A 17,714-nucleotide genomic window follows, 5' to 3' on the forward strand; every position below is an offset into this window, starting at 1 on the left:
GATTTCTGATTTTTACATGAAGGGAAAACGTTATACATCAAAATACATCCAAGGCTTACCCCAATATCTAATTTGTCAATAAAATCTCATTTTCTCAGATCACTTTATATAATATCTATATATAATATACATATATATATAGGTGTCAATAGCCCATTGTAGCGCTCTAGTGCAATGTAAATAAAGTACTATCAAATTTCTGTTGGGCAAGTTTTAATCATCTGTACTTTTAATCATCTGTAAAAATACTGTTCAAAGAAAGGTAGTTGCATGGAAATAAGCAACAATACAGTTGAGTGTCTTGTAAATAGTAATCATAGTAACTTTAATGGGTTCTGAGGTGTCTTAATTTAAATATAAGATTAATGTAGTAGACCAAATTAAAAGTTATTAAAAATTTGCTTAAAGCTTCAGTAACAAAAGACCTTTTATTACAATCCTAATTTTAAAGTTAGCTTTAAAATTAAATATGAAAAATTTGAGTTTCCTGATATTGAACCATTTTTGTTAACTAGTAAACTTTTTGGCTGATTATAATTGAAAAAAAAATGCTATGAATTTCAAAAGAATGAGTTTAAAATTTTATTTTATAACTTTTTGCAATCCAAAATAATTTTTTACAATCCAAATAAATTTCACTTTATAACAATTATATGTTTCCAAAACTTTATTAATCTTGTATCTTTTTATTTGGTTCTAGACAACAACGTGTAAGCAGTCTAACCAAGAAACCTGTGACTCTATTTGTGATAAAACATTAAACTGTGGTAACCATTCTTGTAAAAGCTTATGCCATTTTGGAGAATGTTTACCCTGTGAAGCAGAAATTTCCCAAGGTATAACAAAATATTTTATCACTGTATTTAATTCATAAATGTATATTCATTCAGAATTCCTTCAGAATTTCAGGAGACTGTTATTAAAAAAAAACTAGATGGATACAGCAAAAACAAACTTTGCAGTAAATACATAGAGGTGCCAACTATTAAGATTTATCCATAATTATTAGGATTTCATAAGCAAGATTACGGTTGAGTGACAAAAATTATAGTTTTTGTGAATTTTGATTCTAATTTGTTTAAAATAAGTTTTTGCCTTATCTACCCTAAAGTTTTGAAATTTTGTTGTTTTTAACTTATTTTTAGTTTTTTTTCCTACTCCTTAAACAATACTAAAAGCAATAAATGAACAAAAATGTTTTGATAGAACTAAGAAATAAAAATTGGAAAGAAATCCCGTATTTCTCATTACAACAAGCTATTTTGAAACTTCTCTTCTTATAGAAAAGTAAAAAAAAAATATATACGTATATATATATATAAAAAATAAATTCGAATCTGAAATGCTGTGAACAAAGATTTTTAGTTCAAATGCAGAACGATAAAAAGGCAATAAGGGATAGTTCTGTTTTAACCAAAAGCTTGAACATTGATTTCAGGTTATTAATTTTATCATTTTATAATGAAGTATAAAATATCAGTGTTTTATAATTTTTAATTGTCTTTACCTAAGCATTTCTTTTCTTTAATTGTAAATTCATGCATAATTTTATTGATATTATGTACCTATATTGAATTAAGTAATATATAATTGTGCTTATTTGAATATCATTTACACTAACTGTATATTTGTGCTTTTGTACTTCTGATTACTAATGACTAGTTTGGAAAATTGGCACCTTTAAATAAAATTTCCTTTAACTTGTGACTTATTGAATTGTGTAAAAGACTTTGTTTTCTTACCCATTTTGTTGTGTGATTAAGAAGAATTTTGTTTAAATATCACACCTGTGATCAATATTGTTGAGTGCAGTCTAGCAGGAACTGAACTATTGCAATAATGTATGTGCTGTGACCAAAGGTTCACATTAACCTTGAATTATTTCCTTAAACCTTGAATTGTTTCTTTATTTTAAGCAAGATTTATTTTTGTTGTATTCATCTTAGTTTTATTTTTTATTATAGGCATCTGAAACCCTAGGGCAAATTGGGAATAACCTTTTAACTCATTTATGTGATTTCTGATTTTTACATGAAGGGAAAACGTTATACATCAAAATACATCCAAGGCTTACCCCAATATCTAATTTGTCAATAAAATCTCATTTTCTCAGATCACTTTATATAATATCTATATATAATATACATATATATATAGGTGTCAATAGCCCATTGTAGCGCTCTAGTGCAATGTAAATAAAGTACTATCAAATTTCTGTTGGGCAAGTTTTAATCATCTGTACTTTTAATCATCTGTAAAAATACTGTNTGTGAACTGGTATGCAATAAATATATATATATATATATATATATATGTATATATAATATATACATATATGTATATAGTGACACCTCAATAAAACTGCCACTCTTCGTATCAAATATGCAAATACTTTTAAATTAAGTACTGTTTTCTTTTTTCCTTTTTTTAAATTTCTGTCCTTTAATTGAAAAGTTCACTATTCAAGATAGATTAATATTTCCTTCGGAGTATTTGTTTCTTGAAGATACCATTTAAAAAATAAATTGTGAAAGTGAAATTATTTGTTTTCCTTGATATTCTGATTCATTTACTTTCAAAAACCAAATATTTTGTTATGAAATTAAACAAAATATAATTTCTTTTATTTCTACTAGGTGATGTAATTATATGCTAAAATAGTACATTAAAAAAGACATAAGGAACATAAGGAAATAATAGACATAAAGAAAAGTGCAAGCTAACAATTTGTAATATTAGTAAATACCTTAAAAACAAATATAGTGATTAGATTCTTATGAAATATGACTAGAACATAGTACAAAGTAATCAGTGAAATTCTATATGGTTTGTAAATTGTGCTTTTATAAAGTTTTAAAGTAAAACAAGTCTATCATAAAATTATTTATAAATAAGTTTGTCTTAAGTGGCTGAAATTTAGTATAATTGCAGTCAATTTTGCCAACAAAAAAAAAATGAAAATTATAATTAGTAATGAGATTTAACTGGTAAGCACATACCAGCCCTTTAAGTTAAAATATTTTTAAAAATTAGTAATTATATCTTAAAATAAATAATATATTTCTATTTTTTAATTTTCAATATTAATTTTTTTCCCTCAAGCTTCCTAAAACTCTTTCAATGGTTCTTGAATAGTTGAAATCTTATTACTTATTATAACAAAATTGTTATTGTGAAAAGTTTAGCATCCTACTTGTCTGTTACAATGTTCTGAAAAATAACTTATATAAACCTTCATTTCTTTCAGAGTGTTACTGTAGCAAAGAGTCACGTAAAGTTATTTGCACTAAAGAAAATTCTGTTCTTAAATACTTTTCTTGTGGCAGTGTTTGTGAAAAACTGTTGAAGTGTGGACACCATAAGTGCAGTTCTGTTTGCCATTCTGGTTCATGTGCACCTTGCAACCTTACCGTGGAAGCCATCAGGACTTGTCCTTGTGGGCAAACAAGTATAAACGAGCTCGTTGTTACGAATCCAGCTTCATCTCGAAAGTCGTGTGAAGACCCAGTTCCTGTTTGCAACAAAATATGTAATAAAACTTTGTTCTGTGGGCCAAAAGGTATTAATATATATTCAGTTTTAGAATAGATTTATGTATTGACTTCACTTAATGTACTTTTTTTTCAGTATACAATTTATCTTAATAGTTGAATGTTTATGCAACATAAACATTTCAAGCTTTCCTTTAAGTTAAGTAAATTTAGAGAATTTCATTGAAACTAAGAATGTTCCCTTTTGTTTGCTATTTTATTTTGTAACCATCGTCAAACAGTCAACCCAAATTTGGGTTTACGACTACTAATGTTCAACTCCGTAGCCTTGTAATTTTGAACCCAATTTAGAAGACAAAGGAACTCTTGGATCAAGTATTGGGAGAAATTTGCCTTCGTGGAGGACTTTTTGATGGAACCAACCCGCATTTGCATTACACGGAGAGGAAGACTACGAGAACCAGTTTACCTCATTGGAAGGCGAATGCTCTATCTACTGAACCATCGCGGCTCTTTCTTTTGCTTTGTTTAATTTAAAAAAAAGGGCGTTTTTCCTTTTTGTAATGACTTGAGCTCTTAGTTAACTTAACCTATTACAGCCCAAAGCTATTTACTATTGGTTCTATCAAGGCTAGCTGAATAACTAGTCTGAACCATCTTTTCTGTAAATGTGTTTCAAATATTTTATTTTGTCTGATTGAATAGCTGCAATGTTTAGTTAATTTAAATTTTCTCCATATTTATGATTGTGTTGAAGTGATATTAAAATAATATGCTTGTATAATTCCAAGTATAGCTCAAGGTATCTTTTTTCCCAAAACCAGTTATTTATTTTCATGTATGTATTTTTTATTATTTTTTTAAATAGAGTTAAACTTAAAGTTAATTTCTCAAACCAAAATCACATCTTTTTACCTGCAATATCTTATTATTAATTTCTTTTTTAGTTATTATGGTTGTGCTTAGAAATTCAAACTGGCTGACATTCGTTAGCTACAAAAGATTGATTTAGCTACTGTAGCAATTATTTATCTTGGAAGTTGATTTGTCACAAATTTCTATACATTTTATTATGAACAAGATATACCCTTGAATGAACTCTTAGAAATGTACTCAGTGCATTTTTTAGTTTGTATGTTATGTCAGCCATGCTAACCAATTCATTGTCATCACATCTTTTCTTTTTTTTTTTTTCGGTAAGTGTGCAAGAACAACTTTTAAATTCATCAGACTTTAGAATAAAATTTGATATATATTTTTAATGTTATTTATCTATAAAAGGGGCATTTAAAATAATATATTTATATTATTTTAAATGCAATTTGTTGGATATTTTACATTAACTAACAAGTATTTATGCTTACCAAACATAACTTTAAGACATATTACTTTTGTAAAAAAAGGCCTGATTTATTTAAAAATTCTTTAATTATATCTAGTAACATACTTAGTAGATAATATTTCTTTTCCTGTGATATGAAATCGCAAAAGTTGTTTTGTTTTTATTTATTCATTTATTTCAAAAGTTAAGCATTCTTGTAACAGTCTAGTCCATCTGTAAAGGGGTTATGGAGGTTAGGGTTCCTTAATTTCTGGACCAAACGCGTGATGATGGCAATCATTTTAAACTAACACTACTTTACAGATAAGCATGTAACGATCGATCTGAAACTGGAAAGATTTCTGGCTGCCTTCAGAGATTGAACCCCAATCCCTTACAATGACAGCTGAGTACCTTAACTACTATGGCTCCTTTATTATTTAAATTAAAAAAATGTTGCTCTGGATATATTTGTATTTTATAAGATATAAATAAATGTTTTAAAATATTTCCTTTTTTTTTTTCCTCAGATAAAAACCATAAATGTCAGTCTTCCTGTCATGTTGGACCTTGTCCTCCTTGCCCTCTCAGTACTTCTAGAAAATGTCGATGTGGAGCTAATAACAAAGAATTTAAATGTGCAGAAATTTCCCCAACATTTGATTATACTTGTGAAAAACGTTGTAGCAAACGTAAAGACTGTGGTCGCCATAAATGCCTAAACAAATGTTGCACCAATGCTGAACATAGATGTGAACTGGTATGCAATAAAAAATTATCTTGTGGTAATCATCAATGCCAGGAAACATGTCATGCTGGCAATTGTCCAACATGCTGGAATGTTAGTAAGTAACATTTTATAATTTTTTCTTTTAACTATATTTCTTTGCATTCCTATTACAGTCGAACTCGTTTATAACGAGCACAAAGGGACCGTAACATGTACTCGTTAAATCCGAGTGCTCGTAATAAACGGGTCCTTAAGGCAGGCGTGCAACCAGAAGAGGTCAAATTTTTGAGTTTACATAAAATTTAATTAATACTTACTTACTTTAATTAATTTAATTAATTACTTTTCTTAATTTAACGACAACTATCCCCCCTAACCAGCAAAAAATTTCTAGTTGCGCTACAGTCTTAAAGGAAAGAAGCAATAAACGGAAAGAAAAATAAAGGAAAAGATTCTTACCAAAACATTTATTTTTTTCATTAATCTACATATTTAAAATAGTAATTTGTTAGCTTACTTTGAAGTTTCAGTTCGCGTTTTTTTTTTTATGTCGCACGCATTTCTTATCATTTTGAAAAAAAGATTGCAAGACAGAAAAATATTGCTCGCTAAAACCGGGTCTTGCTCGTTAAAAGCGACTTCTGTTCCATAGACTTAACATTGATCCAACCAAATATTCTCGTTTTCCTCGGTAAATCCGAGTTCTCGTTAAATCCGAGCTCGTTATAAACGAGTTCGACTGTAGTTACATTTATTGAATTTCTCATCATGTACTGTGACTACTAATGCTATATTTTTTTTTCAGATTATGTTAATTAGTATTATAATGTTTTTTCTCAGTATTGGTATTTTGTCCAAAAGAAACCTATTTCTTCTAGGACTGGGGATAAAATTTAATGAACTGAAAAGAACTTACGTAATGATATTATAGAAGTAGCTTAAATTAAAACTAATTAAATTTAATGTTTTCAGAAAGTTATAAAGTTTTTCGCATCCAAATTTTTGGAGGAAAACAAAACAACATTTCATGTTATTTAAGAGTCAGTTTAAGCATTCATACCTAACAGTATTTGATTAAAAATTTAATCTGCTATTTGTAATTGTGATTTCAATATGTGTTTTTAGTAGCATATATATTTAGTTTTAGTTTCGTTAATTTATCTTAATAAAATTTTATTTTACATATATATTTTGTTAGTTCTTTATAAAATTAGGTTTTACTATGCTCATTAATGTAAAATATTAAAAACTAGTTATTTCAAAGTAAATTACGAATAAAATATAGAATTCTTAAAAACTAATTTTTTCTTAAATAATAGAAAGTAAATCTATCTTGTGATCATTTTTTCTAACAAAGCTTTTTTTTAAAAAATACAAATCTTCAATGCGAACGGTTATTTTTTTCTTCACTGTTCCTCATTCTTTCAAAGACTTGGAGAATTTCTACAAACGTTAGTACTGGTTGTGGTTCCATTTTGCCATCTTCATCAGCATTACTTTGCACTTTTTCAACTTAAGAAATCATTTCTGGAGCTGACTACACCAGAAGTTCCAACATTGCACAAACATCAAACATGCTGTTTGAGGCATTTTTCCCAAACTGTAACATATCTTGATTTTTTTCATCATTAATATCAGGAGTTATTGTTGTTCATTTAAAAGCAAATTAACTTCAATATTTTTAAATGTTGGTAGATTTTTTAAGCAATGGACATGGCAATCTGCTAGTTTCAAACATGATTTAAACATTATCATAAACATAATTAGAATAGCATTTGTAACAGAACTGTTGGATAAGACTGTACATATTGGAAATTGAAAGATGCAGGAACAACGGAAGGATGTTTCACTCTATTAAAAAGACCTATAGAAGGTCTATTCCATTAACTAATCTTAATTGAATAAAACTAAAGATATATTTGTTGGTTTAAAATTAATGGTGTTCCATTGGTTAAAAAATCTGACTTCGACCATTAAAAAAATGTAAGTTGTCTCCCGGATGAGCAATTGATTGTAAGATTTTTTTATATTTTTATAATTTGTTTTATTTTTTTGTCACAACATAGCATAATGCATCATAATTGTTCAATATAACATATTATCTGAATTGTAATTTTTCATTTAAATACACTTTATTTAACACTTTTTCTTCCAAAATACCCTTTACAGACATGTAATATCTTTCAGTTGCTGGTCCTTTGCACCAGTAACTAAATTTTCTGAATTTCTGTTCCTGGGTTGGTTAAATAAAGCATTTTGGAAATGTTTTTATTTTTTGAACTCAGAAAATTTTTTAATCTCTACATCTACATTTTTTGATCTACAAGAATTTTCTCCTTGTATTTAAATGATTCTGAAACTCTACGGAACTCATCAATGTTAGAAATTTGTATTAAATGCTTTTCTGTAAGAGTCTGCACTTTTTTGAAAGATTATTCCTTTGTGTATTTTTTATCAGCTTAATCCAATCTTACTTCATTTTTTATAATACCCAAAAAATATTTTAAATATGCTACATAATTTTATATTTATGTGTCACAAATTTTTTTAGGTTTCGATGAGCTTAGATGTCATTGTGGTGAATCTGTTTTATATCCTCCTATACACTGTGGAGTTAAACCACCCGAATGCTCTAAACCATGCATCCGCAGCCACTCTTGTGATCATGAAGTGAAACATACCTGCCACAGTGATGAGACATGTCCACCTTGCACTTCATTGACTGTGAAATGGTGTTATGGTCATCATAAGGTATGCTATTCTTCTATATGGTGATTATTTTTGAACGAGCATTAGATAAAAAGTAGTATCAATGGTAAGCCACTAATATTTTTTTCGTAACATGTTAAACTTTTTCAAAACTAATTTTAAAAAAAAAAAATTTTTTTTTTTGATGCTTACTTATCCTCTTCATGCCGAACTGGCTTATAAGGCCTCAAGTCTTTTTTCTTTTCCTCTACACACTCCTGTCTTTGGCCAGGCAATGCGTTTCTTCCCATTCAGTTAATCCTGCTCTAATAAGATATTCCTTAATGCTTCTTTGCTGTGTTAGTCTCCGTTTCCCTCTTTTTCTCTTTCCATCAGGCGCCCATGAGCTTGCAACATATGCAGGATTGTTTCTATCTGTTTTTAGTATATATTTCAAATTTACAATTGTAATGTTCACTTCAGCAGTAGTTTACAGTGATTTTTTCTTGCCAATGCATTCTATTATTTTTTTTTAATTAAAAAATTTGAATGCATTTAGTGTTAAAGTGCATTTTCAGAAAACAGCTTGAAAATTAATTTATTTTAGAGTAACCTAATTATCTGTGTGCTTATTATTTTATTTTACGGAATTTCCTTGTAAATTTAAATGCCTGTTGATGATAGGTTTATTTTTGTTATTTTTTTCCAGTTTTTTTTATATCTTAAGTTATAATTTTATAGCAATGTGGGAGTGTAATGTGCTTCCTGGATGGAGTTTCATGTGGGATGCCTTGTCAAAACCCTCTCCCATGTGGAAAGCATGAATGCCAGAACACTTGTCACTCTGGTCCCTGTCTTAAACCAAGAGAACAATGCCCTCAAGTATGCTCCACCCCTAGAACTACTTGTGGTCACCCCTGTGGAAATCATTGTCATGATGGTTCATGTCCAGAAACTCCTTGCAAAGCAAAGGTATTTTTCTAGTTAAGGCATTGTTACAAAAAAAAAATTGGATAGTAATTTTTGATGTTTATGTCTGATAAATTGTTGATTTTATTTTGATGTCCTGTATTTAAGGTCACCTTAACTTGCCCTTGTGGACATAGAAGTGAGAAAACCACCTGTTATGACAGCACCAAAACCTATAGGTTGATGTCAGTTTCCGTATTGGCTAGCAAAATGCAAGAAATTAAAGAAGGGCAATCTGTCAATTTGAATGATGTTCTTGGAAGGAAATCAAAAAGTAGCAAGTATGTTTTGGTTTAAATAAAATATTCTTTTTTCTATACAAATTGCTTTCTTATTATTATATTGATTCTCTCACAGATGTTGTGGTATTGTGTACCAGATTAAAATAATCTTTCTGCAAGTGATTTATTGGCTTTTGTAACTAGTTTCAACCCACCTTATTTTGACAAAATTTCTTTAAAAACACTGCGTTTTTGCTAGCTGATCTTTAGTTAGTAGTGTTTTGATTAAGATGTTTTTAAGGTAGGTGCATTTGATGATTTTTTTCATGAATATCGTCAAAGCAAAAGTGGCACCTCACTTTCCACATTAAACTTAGTTTATTGTTTGTTATTTGAATCATTAAATAGGGACATTTTTACTACTTTTATTAATATTTAGTTTTATAATATGTCTATTTATATGTATAATGAGTAAGATACTGAAAGAATTTTTGTGGGGGGGGGGGGAACAAATTTTCCACGAGTGACATTACATTCCTGTACATTCTTCATATCTTTTGAGTACTTTCAAGTGATAAAATATTTGTTCACTACAATATTTTTATTAGTTTAGATTATATCATTGAATCAATCTTTTCTCTAACCTTTCTCCTTTTTTTTCCGCTTTGACTTTTAAGTTTTCAAATAATTTAGGTCTCAAAGTAGTCATATTTTAAAAATGAAGATTTACTTATGCAAAAGTTTTTGAAAATTGTTTCATAGAAACTGAGTTATGCTCTTAATGACAGGATTTAATATGAGCTTTTTTACATTAAACCAACCATTTATTAAAAGTTTCCTCAATAAACCTGTAATCGCTTTAAATCAGGACACAAAATATGACAATTTCGAATGTGTTTCTAGTGTATTTAAACTGGATTTTATCCTGATCCTGTTGGCAGGAATGCAGTAGATCATGTGAACGATGTTCGGAGGAAATTCAGACTGCTGTGAGAAAATTCTTGGTCTGATTTAAAATAAAGAAGATTGCTAGATAATTTTTTGCTGTAAAAAATTTGTTATTGCACAAAAACTTTGTAATTCAATTTATTTATCTGTTTTAATTCATTAAGATAAGGACCTTAAATTTAGTTGTAAAAATTATAATATTCAATTATTTGTATTTTTTAAACAAAAAATTATTAAATATACAAATTTGACTTTGCAAAATTGTTTTAAAAAGTTATTATTGCTTAAAAGAAAGCTTTATAACTTTGGGGGAAATTTCAAACCAAAAAAAAAAAAAAAAAAATTCTGGGGAAATATTATTCTGCGCTTCTGCATGTTGGTAGCTGTAAAATGATATCTTATTACAAGCGGAGCTATTTCTAGGTAAATTTCACTAGAGTTTATTATTTTAAATTTTTTGAAAAACCTAAATCTAAAATTTTAAACTTATTTTTATATCATGCCAATTACAATGAAATAATTAAAATGTTGCTGAATTCCTTCTTAGATTGCAGTGTAATGAAGAATGTGCCGTTCTGGAAAGAAATAAACGGCTAGCTATTGCTTTACAAATACAGAACCCAGATTTGTCTTGTTCACCTGGCCCTCCAAGTTATTCTGAATTTTTAAAAGCAGAAGCTAAGAAAAGTCCATCATTTGTGTCTGATGTTTATAGCAAAATAAGTGACCTTGTTCAGTTAGCTAAAGAGGTAAAAAATTTTGGCATGTAATTTGTGTTAAAAAGTTACACATTAATTTCAAAAGGTGAGATATATTTTTAATGTTGCCATTGTTGCAGTCAAAACAGAAATGCAGGAGCCATTCTTTTCCTCCAATGAACCGAGATCAACGTAGGGTAGTGCATGAACTTGCTGAATTTTTTGGTTGTGAAACTCAGAGCTACGATGAAGAACCCAAGAAAAATGTAGTTGTTACTGCTTATAAGTAAGTTTTTAAAAAAAAATTTCATGTTTGTTATGGTAATGTCTATTGGGTTTATGCTATTGATATAAATTTCAAAAATTTTATTGAATGTCTATCTTAAAAAATGAGATTTAAGAAATTTAATTGAATTTGTTAACTTTCCTTAAAGCTGTTAATAAATTCTATAAAAATGTAATGTTCAGTTAAATTTTTATTACTCTGAAAAGTCTATGCTTAAACTTGAACAGTAATATTGTACTTTTTTCAAAAAATGCTGTTATCTCTATTAATATTATTATACTTAAAATTTTATTAGTATTAATGAGTTTTTTGGCTTCTTCTGATTTCACTTATCTGATAACATGGAACTATAATAATTTGTCTGAATCGTCTCTACCTTCAGACTAAATATATTTTTTGTGCCTTCTTGTTATTTTTTCTGGGCCTTACTTCCATTTCAATGTAAAAGAATTTTTTCTATTCTTTTCCTGGATATACGTTAAAAAAATTATGGGAAAAATATTATCAATTTCTGTATTTTCCACCCTTTTAATGTGTTACAGTACAAAGGGAATGGTTAGGATAACTTATTGTACTTTTTCCCTAACATGAATCTTACACAGCTGTTAATTCTATATGTGAAAGTATTAATACAACTTCCAAAGCTACTCAGTTATCTACTCTATGTCACTCTGATTATTATTTCAAGGGTAAATTCTATAAAACGTTTCCCTATCTGCCCTGTTTTGTGATTTACTTACTTAACTTATATCATTTCTTTGTTGTTGTTTTTTATGCATATTTGTGTGATGTATTTTTGCAATCTTACTATTATATCACAATATACAAAAGTAAGGCTAGTAATTGACTAACTTAATCTTAGAAGCACAATATAAGTTACTTAAAAACTTTGCATTTATACCCAAAATTCTTCTAAATAGGCATGAGATTTGTTGTTAATATGCAAATAAAATCTCATTTTTCCTCTCCTTCTCAAATAAGTTGCGCGAGTTGCGTGATGTAATACAACGACTTCCCGATAGGGGAAATAGATATATATTTGTTGAAGAAGCTGACTAGTTGTTGGTTGATTCAGATGTGTAGCACTGTGTGTGCGAACTATTGTTTCCTCATATTATGTTTTAATAAATACTTTATTTGCCGGCATTAGCCTCTGTGTTATTCAACCAAACAACAAGATTCTTCTGACTTTTGATGGAATTTTTTACTTCTCAAAAAGAAAATCATGAATGAAAATGCTTTGTTAAATTTCTATTTTTCTTATAATATTTATACATTATTTTTTTTTTTGTTTTACTTTATCATTATTATTTTATTCTTCTTAATCATTATTTATGTATACAGCTTAACAATTTGTTTGACTGTTAATGTACAAAAACTAAACTAAACTCAGTGGCACGACAGCCCATAGGGGGCCAAGGCCTACTGTACCCACCTCAGTCTTCTTGACCTTGAACTCTGAGGTGCAGGAGCAGGTTCCGGCCTGGTGGTCAGCCGAACGTGTAAGCCCCGGTGTTTAGTTCCCAAACATGCTTGATACTCATTTACTGACCCACTGAAGGGGTGAAAGGCTGAGTCAACCTTGCCGCGGCCTGAGAATCGAACCCAGGACCTGTCCTGTGGCACGGGAGCGGAAAGTGCTACCATTCGGCCACCGAGCATCCTGTTAATGTACAATGTGCCTTGAAAAACTGACCACCCTGAATAGCTTTTGACCCAATGATCAGATCTTTATGTTCTAATACTGGCTCTCAATGGTTCAAGGGGGTGACTTGAAATATAGTTAAGTCAAGTATAGTTAGTGCGATATTTTAAGTTACGAAATCAGACAAAAAAAACCTTCTTTGTCTGAATAAATTTACCTTTTTTTTTTTAACAGATTCAGATTGCTGACTCCCAAAATATAGGGAGTAGTTGCAATCTGGGAAATATGGTTCCCATAGTTTGGTCAGGAGAGAGATCCAAAGTTAGGACCTCTTAATGTTAATTTCACTTTTTGCATATTTTGCCATATTGCAAATTTTTTTTAAGTGAATTGAAAATTTTTGCACATAATTATAAAATTCGTTTATCGAAATATAATTCTTTACGAAAAATAAATTTTAGTAAATATTTATTGTTTTATTTTTAATCTTTATCTTTGTATACAATTAAGTATACTTTGTAACAAATATACTAGTATACTAGTACAAAGTATACTTTGTGACAAAGTATACTTTGTTACAATTATCTACTAGTATACTAGTATAATTATCTACTAGTATACAATTATCTACTTTGTACTAGTATACTAGTACAAAGCATTCTTTGTAACAAAGTATACTTTGTTACAATTATTACTAATTTCATAATTGTGTGCTGCAATTCGCTTAAAAAATTGTGTGATGGCAAAATATGAAGGGAAAAATGGACATTAAGGGATCCAAACTTTGGAGCACTGTCTAGACAAAACTATAGGGACCTTATTTTCCAGATTGCCTCTACCTCCTGCATTTTGGGGGTCAGAAATCCGAATCTGATAGTTTAATCTGAGAAAGTATGTTTTTGTGTCTGATTTCATAACTTAAAATATCGTCTGCACTAACTAATTAGCCCACCAATTTAAAACCCACCAATCACTCTCTTGACATTAAGGTTGAGTTCTAAAACTCGAAGATTCATTTTTATATGATCCTGTATTACAAAATTTGAAGATCCAGGGTGGTCCATTTTTTTTTTTTTTTTGAACACTGTACACATACAGTAAAAAACAACTTTAAGTATGTAAATAAATCTAATGTGTTTTTGTGCAAGTCACATACTTTTTTGTTTATTTATTTTTTATGATTTGAGTTATTTTCGAACCTTTTTTTCCTTATCCTGTGTATGAAATATTGTTTTTAATTTTTAATACTTTACTTGGAAATTCAAAATTATATTAAATTTGTCTCACTGCAATCACTAATTACATTCTCTATTTTTTCCCCATTTTAGAACAAAATGTTGGCTTCCTTTTGTTCATATAATGACTGTTGTTGAAAGGGACATGGGATTTAGAAAAGGGCCTCTCCCTGTTGTGATTCCACGTGACACGAAGAATTCTTCTGGTGCTAGTAGTGCAGTTAGCAATCAAAAGAAAAAAATAGATTATTTTGACTATAAAGAGTAGAGGTTATATTTTTTAAAATTTATGTATGTTTAAAAAAAACTGTATATAACATGTTGTACATAAAAAATTGTTTACAATTAAAGGATTTTCTGAATTCATGTAAGGAAATAGTCAAGAGGAAAAAAAAGTGGTAATGATTTATTGTGTTTCATTTTCATCTTTTTTGAATGGATTCATTTCAAGTACTTAATTTTTGTTTTTGCTCTTTGTTATAATTCCTTTTTTTTTCATTCATTTCCTATTTAAAAAAAAATCAAATTCAGTTATATCATATTTAAAAGGTAGTGGTTCATGTTTTCATATTATTATCTTCATTATGACAATTGTTTGAATTAATCCTAACTTAACATTTGTTCCAATTAGTTAGTGAATTAGTAAGCCCAGAAAAAAGTCATTCTATTGAAAATCCTCCGTAATTGACCTGTTTCCTAACTGATTGTTTCATTAATATAAATTTTATTTTGTATTTATTGCATTTAATACACAGCAATAGAATCTTTTGGGCTTATTCAACTTTCAGATATCAGCTAGAAATATTTATAAATGCTGTACTTATCAAGTCTGAAAGTTTTTTTTATTGTTTTATTAGTTTCGAAAATTATTACAACAGTAATGTCTATTAAATATGTACTTTCAAAAACCTAGACAATTTATTTTCCTTACTGTTAAAAGTATTTATCGTTTTATGAAACCTGCATTTAATTTTGACTTCCAAAATACTTTCCTCTGAAAAGTTAAAACCTGCTGCTGTGTTATGTTGATTGAAAATTAAATGTTTTCTTTGGAAAGTTATTTAGTATGATATTTTTTCAAAACAGAGGTAGCATATTTCAAAACATTATGATCAAAGTTTTTTGTACTATTAATACAGATGCAAGTTGTGCTCATACGAGATGTGCTTTCAATTTATTCATAACTTATAAAATGCCTTTTCATATTGGCAACAATGAGCAGAAATTTGATAAATCAAGTGAGTGAAAATTATAAAAAAATTTAAATGCCTTTGAAATTGGAGTGTAAATTTTATGCCTTAAATAAAGCGCTGAAACAAATTTTGCTTATGTCTTTCAAGAGGGCAATGCTTGAATTAATTATTTAATTCCTCTTATTTCTTTAAATTCCTAAATTTATATATATTTAAATAGATTTTCAGAATGATCTACTATTATGCTACTTATGTGAAATGAGGTTACTCAAATATTTATATTTTTATCATAAGTTTTGTATTTTGCTTTTTTTAAATACATTTTACAAGAGAAATGTAGATACTGTTCCATTTGGGGAGAAGAAAGTTGTAAAAAAATTCATTAAACTATTTACTGATGCTTAATTGTGATAATAGGTACCCAGTATACTAATATATGTACTATGGTAATTGAATTTTTATGACCTGCCAAAATGGAATAGTACCTAAGTGTATAAAAATCAAAGGTTTCACAGCGTCTTTATGTTTTTGTATTTTTCTTTTAAAAAATTCATTCAGAGCTAATCTGAACCATTGAGTGACATTGTGAACTTGGAATGCAGAGACATTTAACCCCTTAACGATCGGTTAATTTTCAGGAAAACGGTCATAAAAGTGCCTATTTTGCCAAATACATGTATTTAATTAGTGCTGACATCTAGTTTAAAATAAACTAACTATCTACAATTACCTTAAAAATATCCTGGTACTGCCATCAGGCGTGTAAAATGAGAAATAAAATGTTTTCCGGGCAAAAGAAATGAATTAGTTTTATTCTTATTGGCACGTTACTACTGAACACTCCAGCCCTAAATTTCACGGGAATGAGAAATAGAGGGCGAATCCTCACCTCATCATTTTCAAGGGGGCGAGAAGGAAGGAGTTAAAAGAATCTGCAAAAACAGTTCTAGGAGTTGGTGAGCCCAGCGAGTAGGGATAAAGCTCCCTATTACTGTAATATTACTTAATGTAACATTAAGATTATTAATAATTATATGATTCAGAATTATTAAATAAGTTTTAAAATCATATTTTTCCCTAAAACAAACTAAAAAAAAATCATAAAGTGAAGGGCTAAGTTTGCACTTTAATAAATGTCAAGATTTGAATATTATCAGAATTATTTACTCCAAAGGAAGACTAATTTCAAACTTTTACTTACTTCTGGTGGTGCAATATCATATTTTTTGCATCATTTTTGCAAGCTTTGATCATGATCTTTCAAAATGTGCTGGTTGTTTTGGCCTGTAAAATTTTTCACAGCAGTTAATAAAACTGTAAATTCTATTTTCATAGAGTTTGCACGGTATGAATCTAAATTTTTTTCACAAACTTTAATGCAATTGTTTGAACAAAAGAAATACGAATTTTTTTTATTTAAAATTCACTATATATTTATTGTTATTAGTTTTCTAATATCTATATTTATAAATCCTTTACACAAAGAGCTTTTGACTAATAATAAAAACATATTTATGTACCGATTTTCAATACTCAGAAATATTTATTCTGTATATTTTGTTAAATACTCCAAAAGACTTATAAACTTTACAAATACATTTCATTTTGTACTGCATATTTATAATGAGTAATTATTATTTATTTAAGTAAATATATGTAACTGTAAACTTTTGTATTGATGTCTTAATAATGTTAAACAAACACTAAATAACATGTTTGTTATTAGTGTTTGAATTTTTCTATTATTAAATTTGTTTTTGACTGTAAACTGTTGATTTCTTATACTTCAAGCATTTTTTTTTTAAATGTGGGAGATATTGCATGACATTTGTCTGTTGTCATTACTAGTTATTTTTCAGAATGTAAGATTCTCGAACTTAAAGAGGTGCGAATAGCAAATCTTATTTAAAATCCTCCATGAAGAGGAATTTATCCCAATGATTAATCCAGAGCCGTAATGACTCAGGGGATAGTGCTTTCGTCTCCCAATGAGACGAACCGGGTTCGAATCCCAGTCGATACGAATTCCGCATCCGTCTTGCACCGACCACAGTGCTGCCGTGAAATATCTTCAGTGGTAGAGCGATCATGGGTTAGAGTCCCCTTCCCGTCAGGCTAACCATAGGAGGTTCTCATGGTCTTCCTCTCCATGTAACGCAAATGCGGGTTAGCTTCATTAAGAAGTCCTCCACGATGGTGAATTTTTCCCAATACTCGATCCAGGAGTTTTCTTGTCTTCAAAATTAGTAGTCGTAAACCCATAAAATTGGGTCGGCTGTTCAACGACAG

The 17,714-nt window shown here is 28.9% G+C and overlaps 1 protein-coding gene across 1 annotated transcript in view; it reads left to right on the forward strand.

The window, feature by feature from the left end:
• LOC107456445 (nuclear transcription factor, X-box binding stc) overlaps window positions 1–17,193 on the forward strand; it is a 30,272-nt gene extending 13,079 nt beyond the window's left edge. The window contains exons 6-13 of the mRNA XM_016074307.3: window positions 3,248–3,559; window positions 5,343–5,657; window positions 8,094–8,293; window positions 8,972–9,202; window positions 9,308–9,480; window positions 10,916–11,117; window positions 11,207–11,352; window positions 14,326–17,193. Of these exons, the coding sequence (XP_015929793.1) occupies window positions 3,248–3,559; window positions 5,343–5,657; window positions 8,094–8,293; window positions 8,972–9,202; window positions 9,308–9,480; window positions 10,916–11,117; window positions 11,207–11,352; window positions 14,326–14,500 (1,754 nt within the window). The 3' untranslated portion in view covers window positions 14,501–17,193. The remainder of the gene's footprint in view (window positions 1–3,247; window positions 3,560–5,342; window positions 5,658–8,093; window positions 8,294–8,971; window positions 9,203–9,307; window positions 9,481–10,915; window positions 11,118–11,206; window positions 11,353–14,325) is intronic.
• The last annotated feature ends 521 nt before the right edge of the window (window positions 17,194–17,714 follow it).

This window comes from Parasteatoda tepidariorum, chromosome 6, assembly GCF_043381705.1.
Source record: "Parasteatoda tepidariorum isolate YZ-2023 chromosome 6, CAS_Ptep_4.0, whole genome shotgun sequence".
Classification (NCBI taxonomy): Eukaryota; Metazoa; Arthropoda; class Arachnida; order Araneae; family Theridiidae; genus Parasteatoda; species Parasteatoda tepidariorum.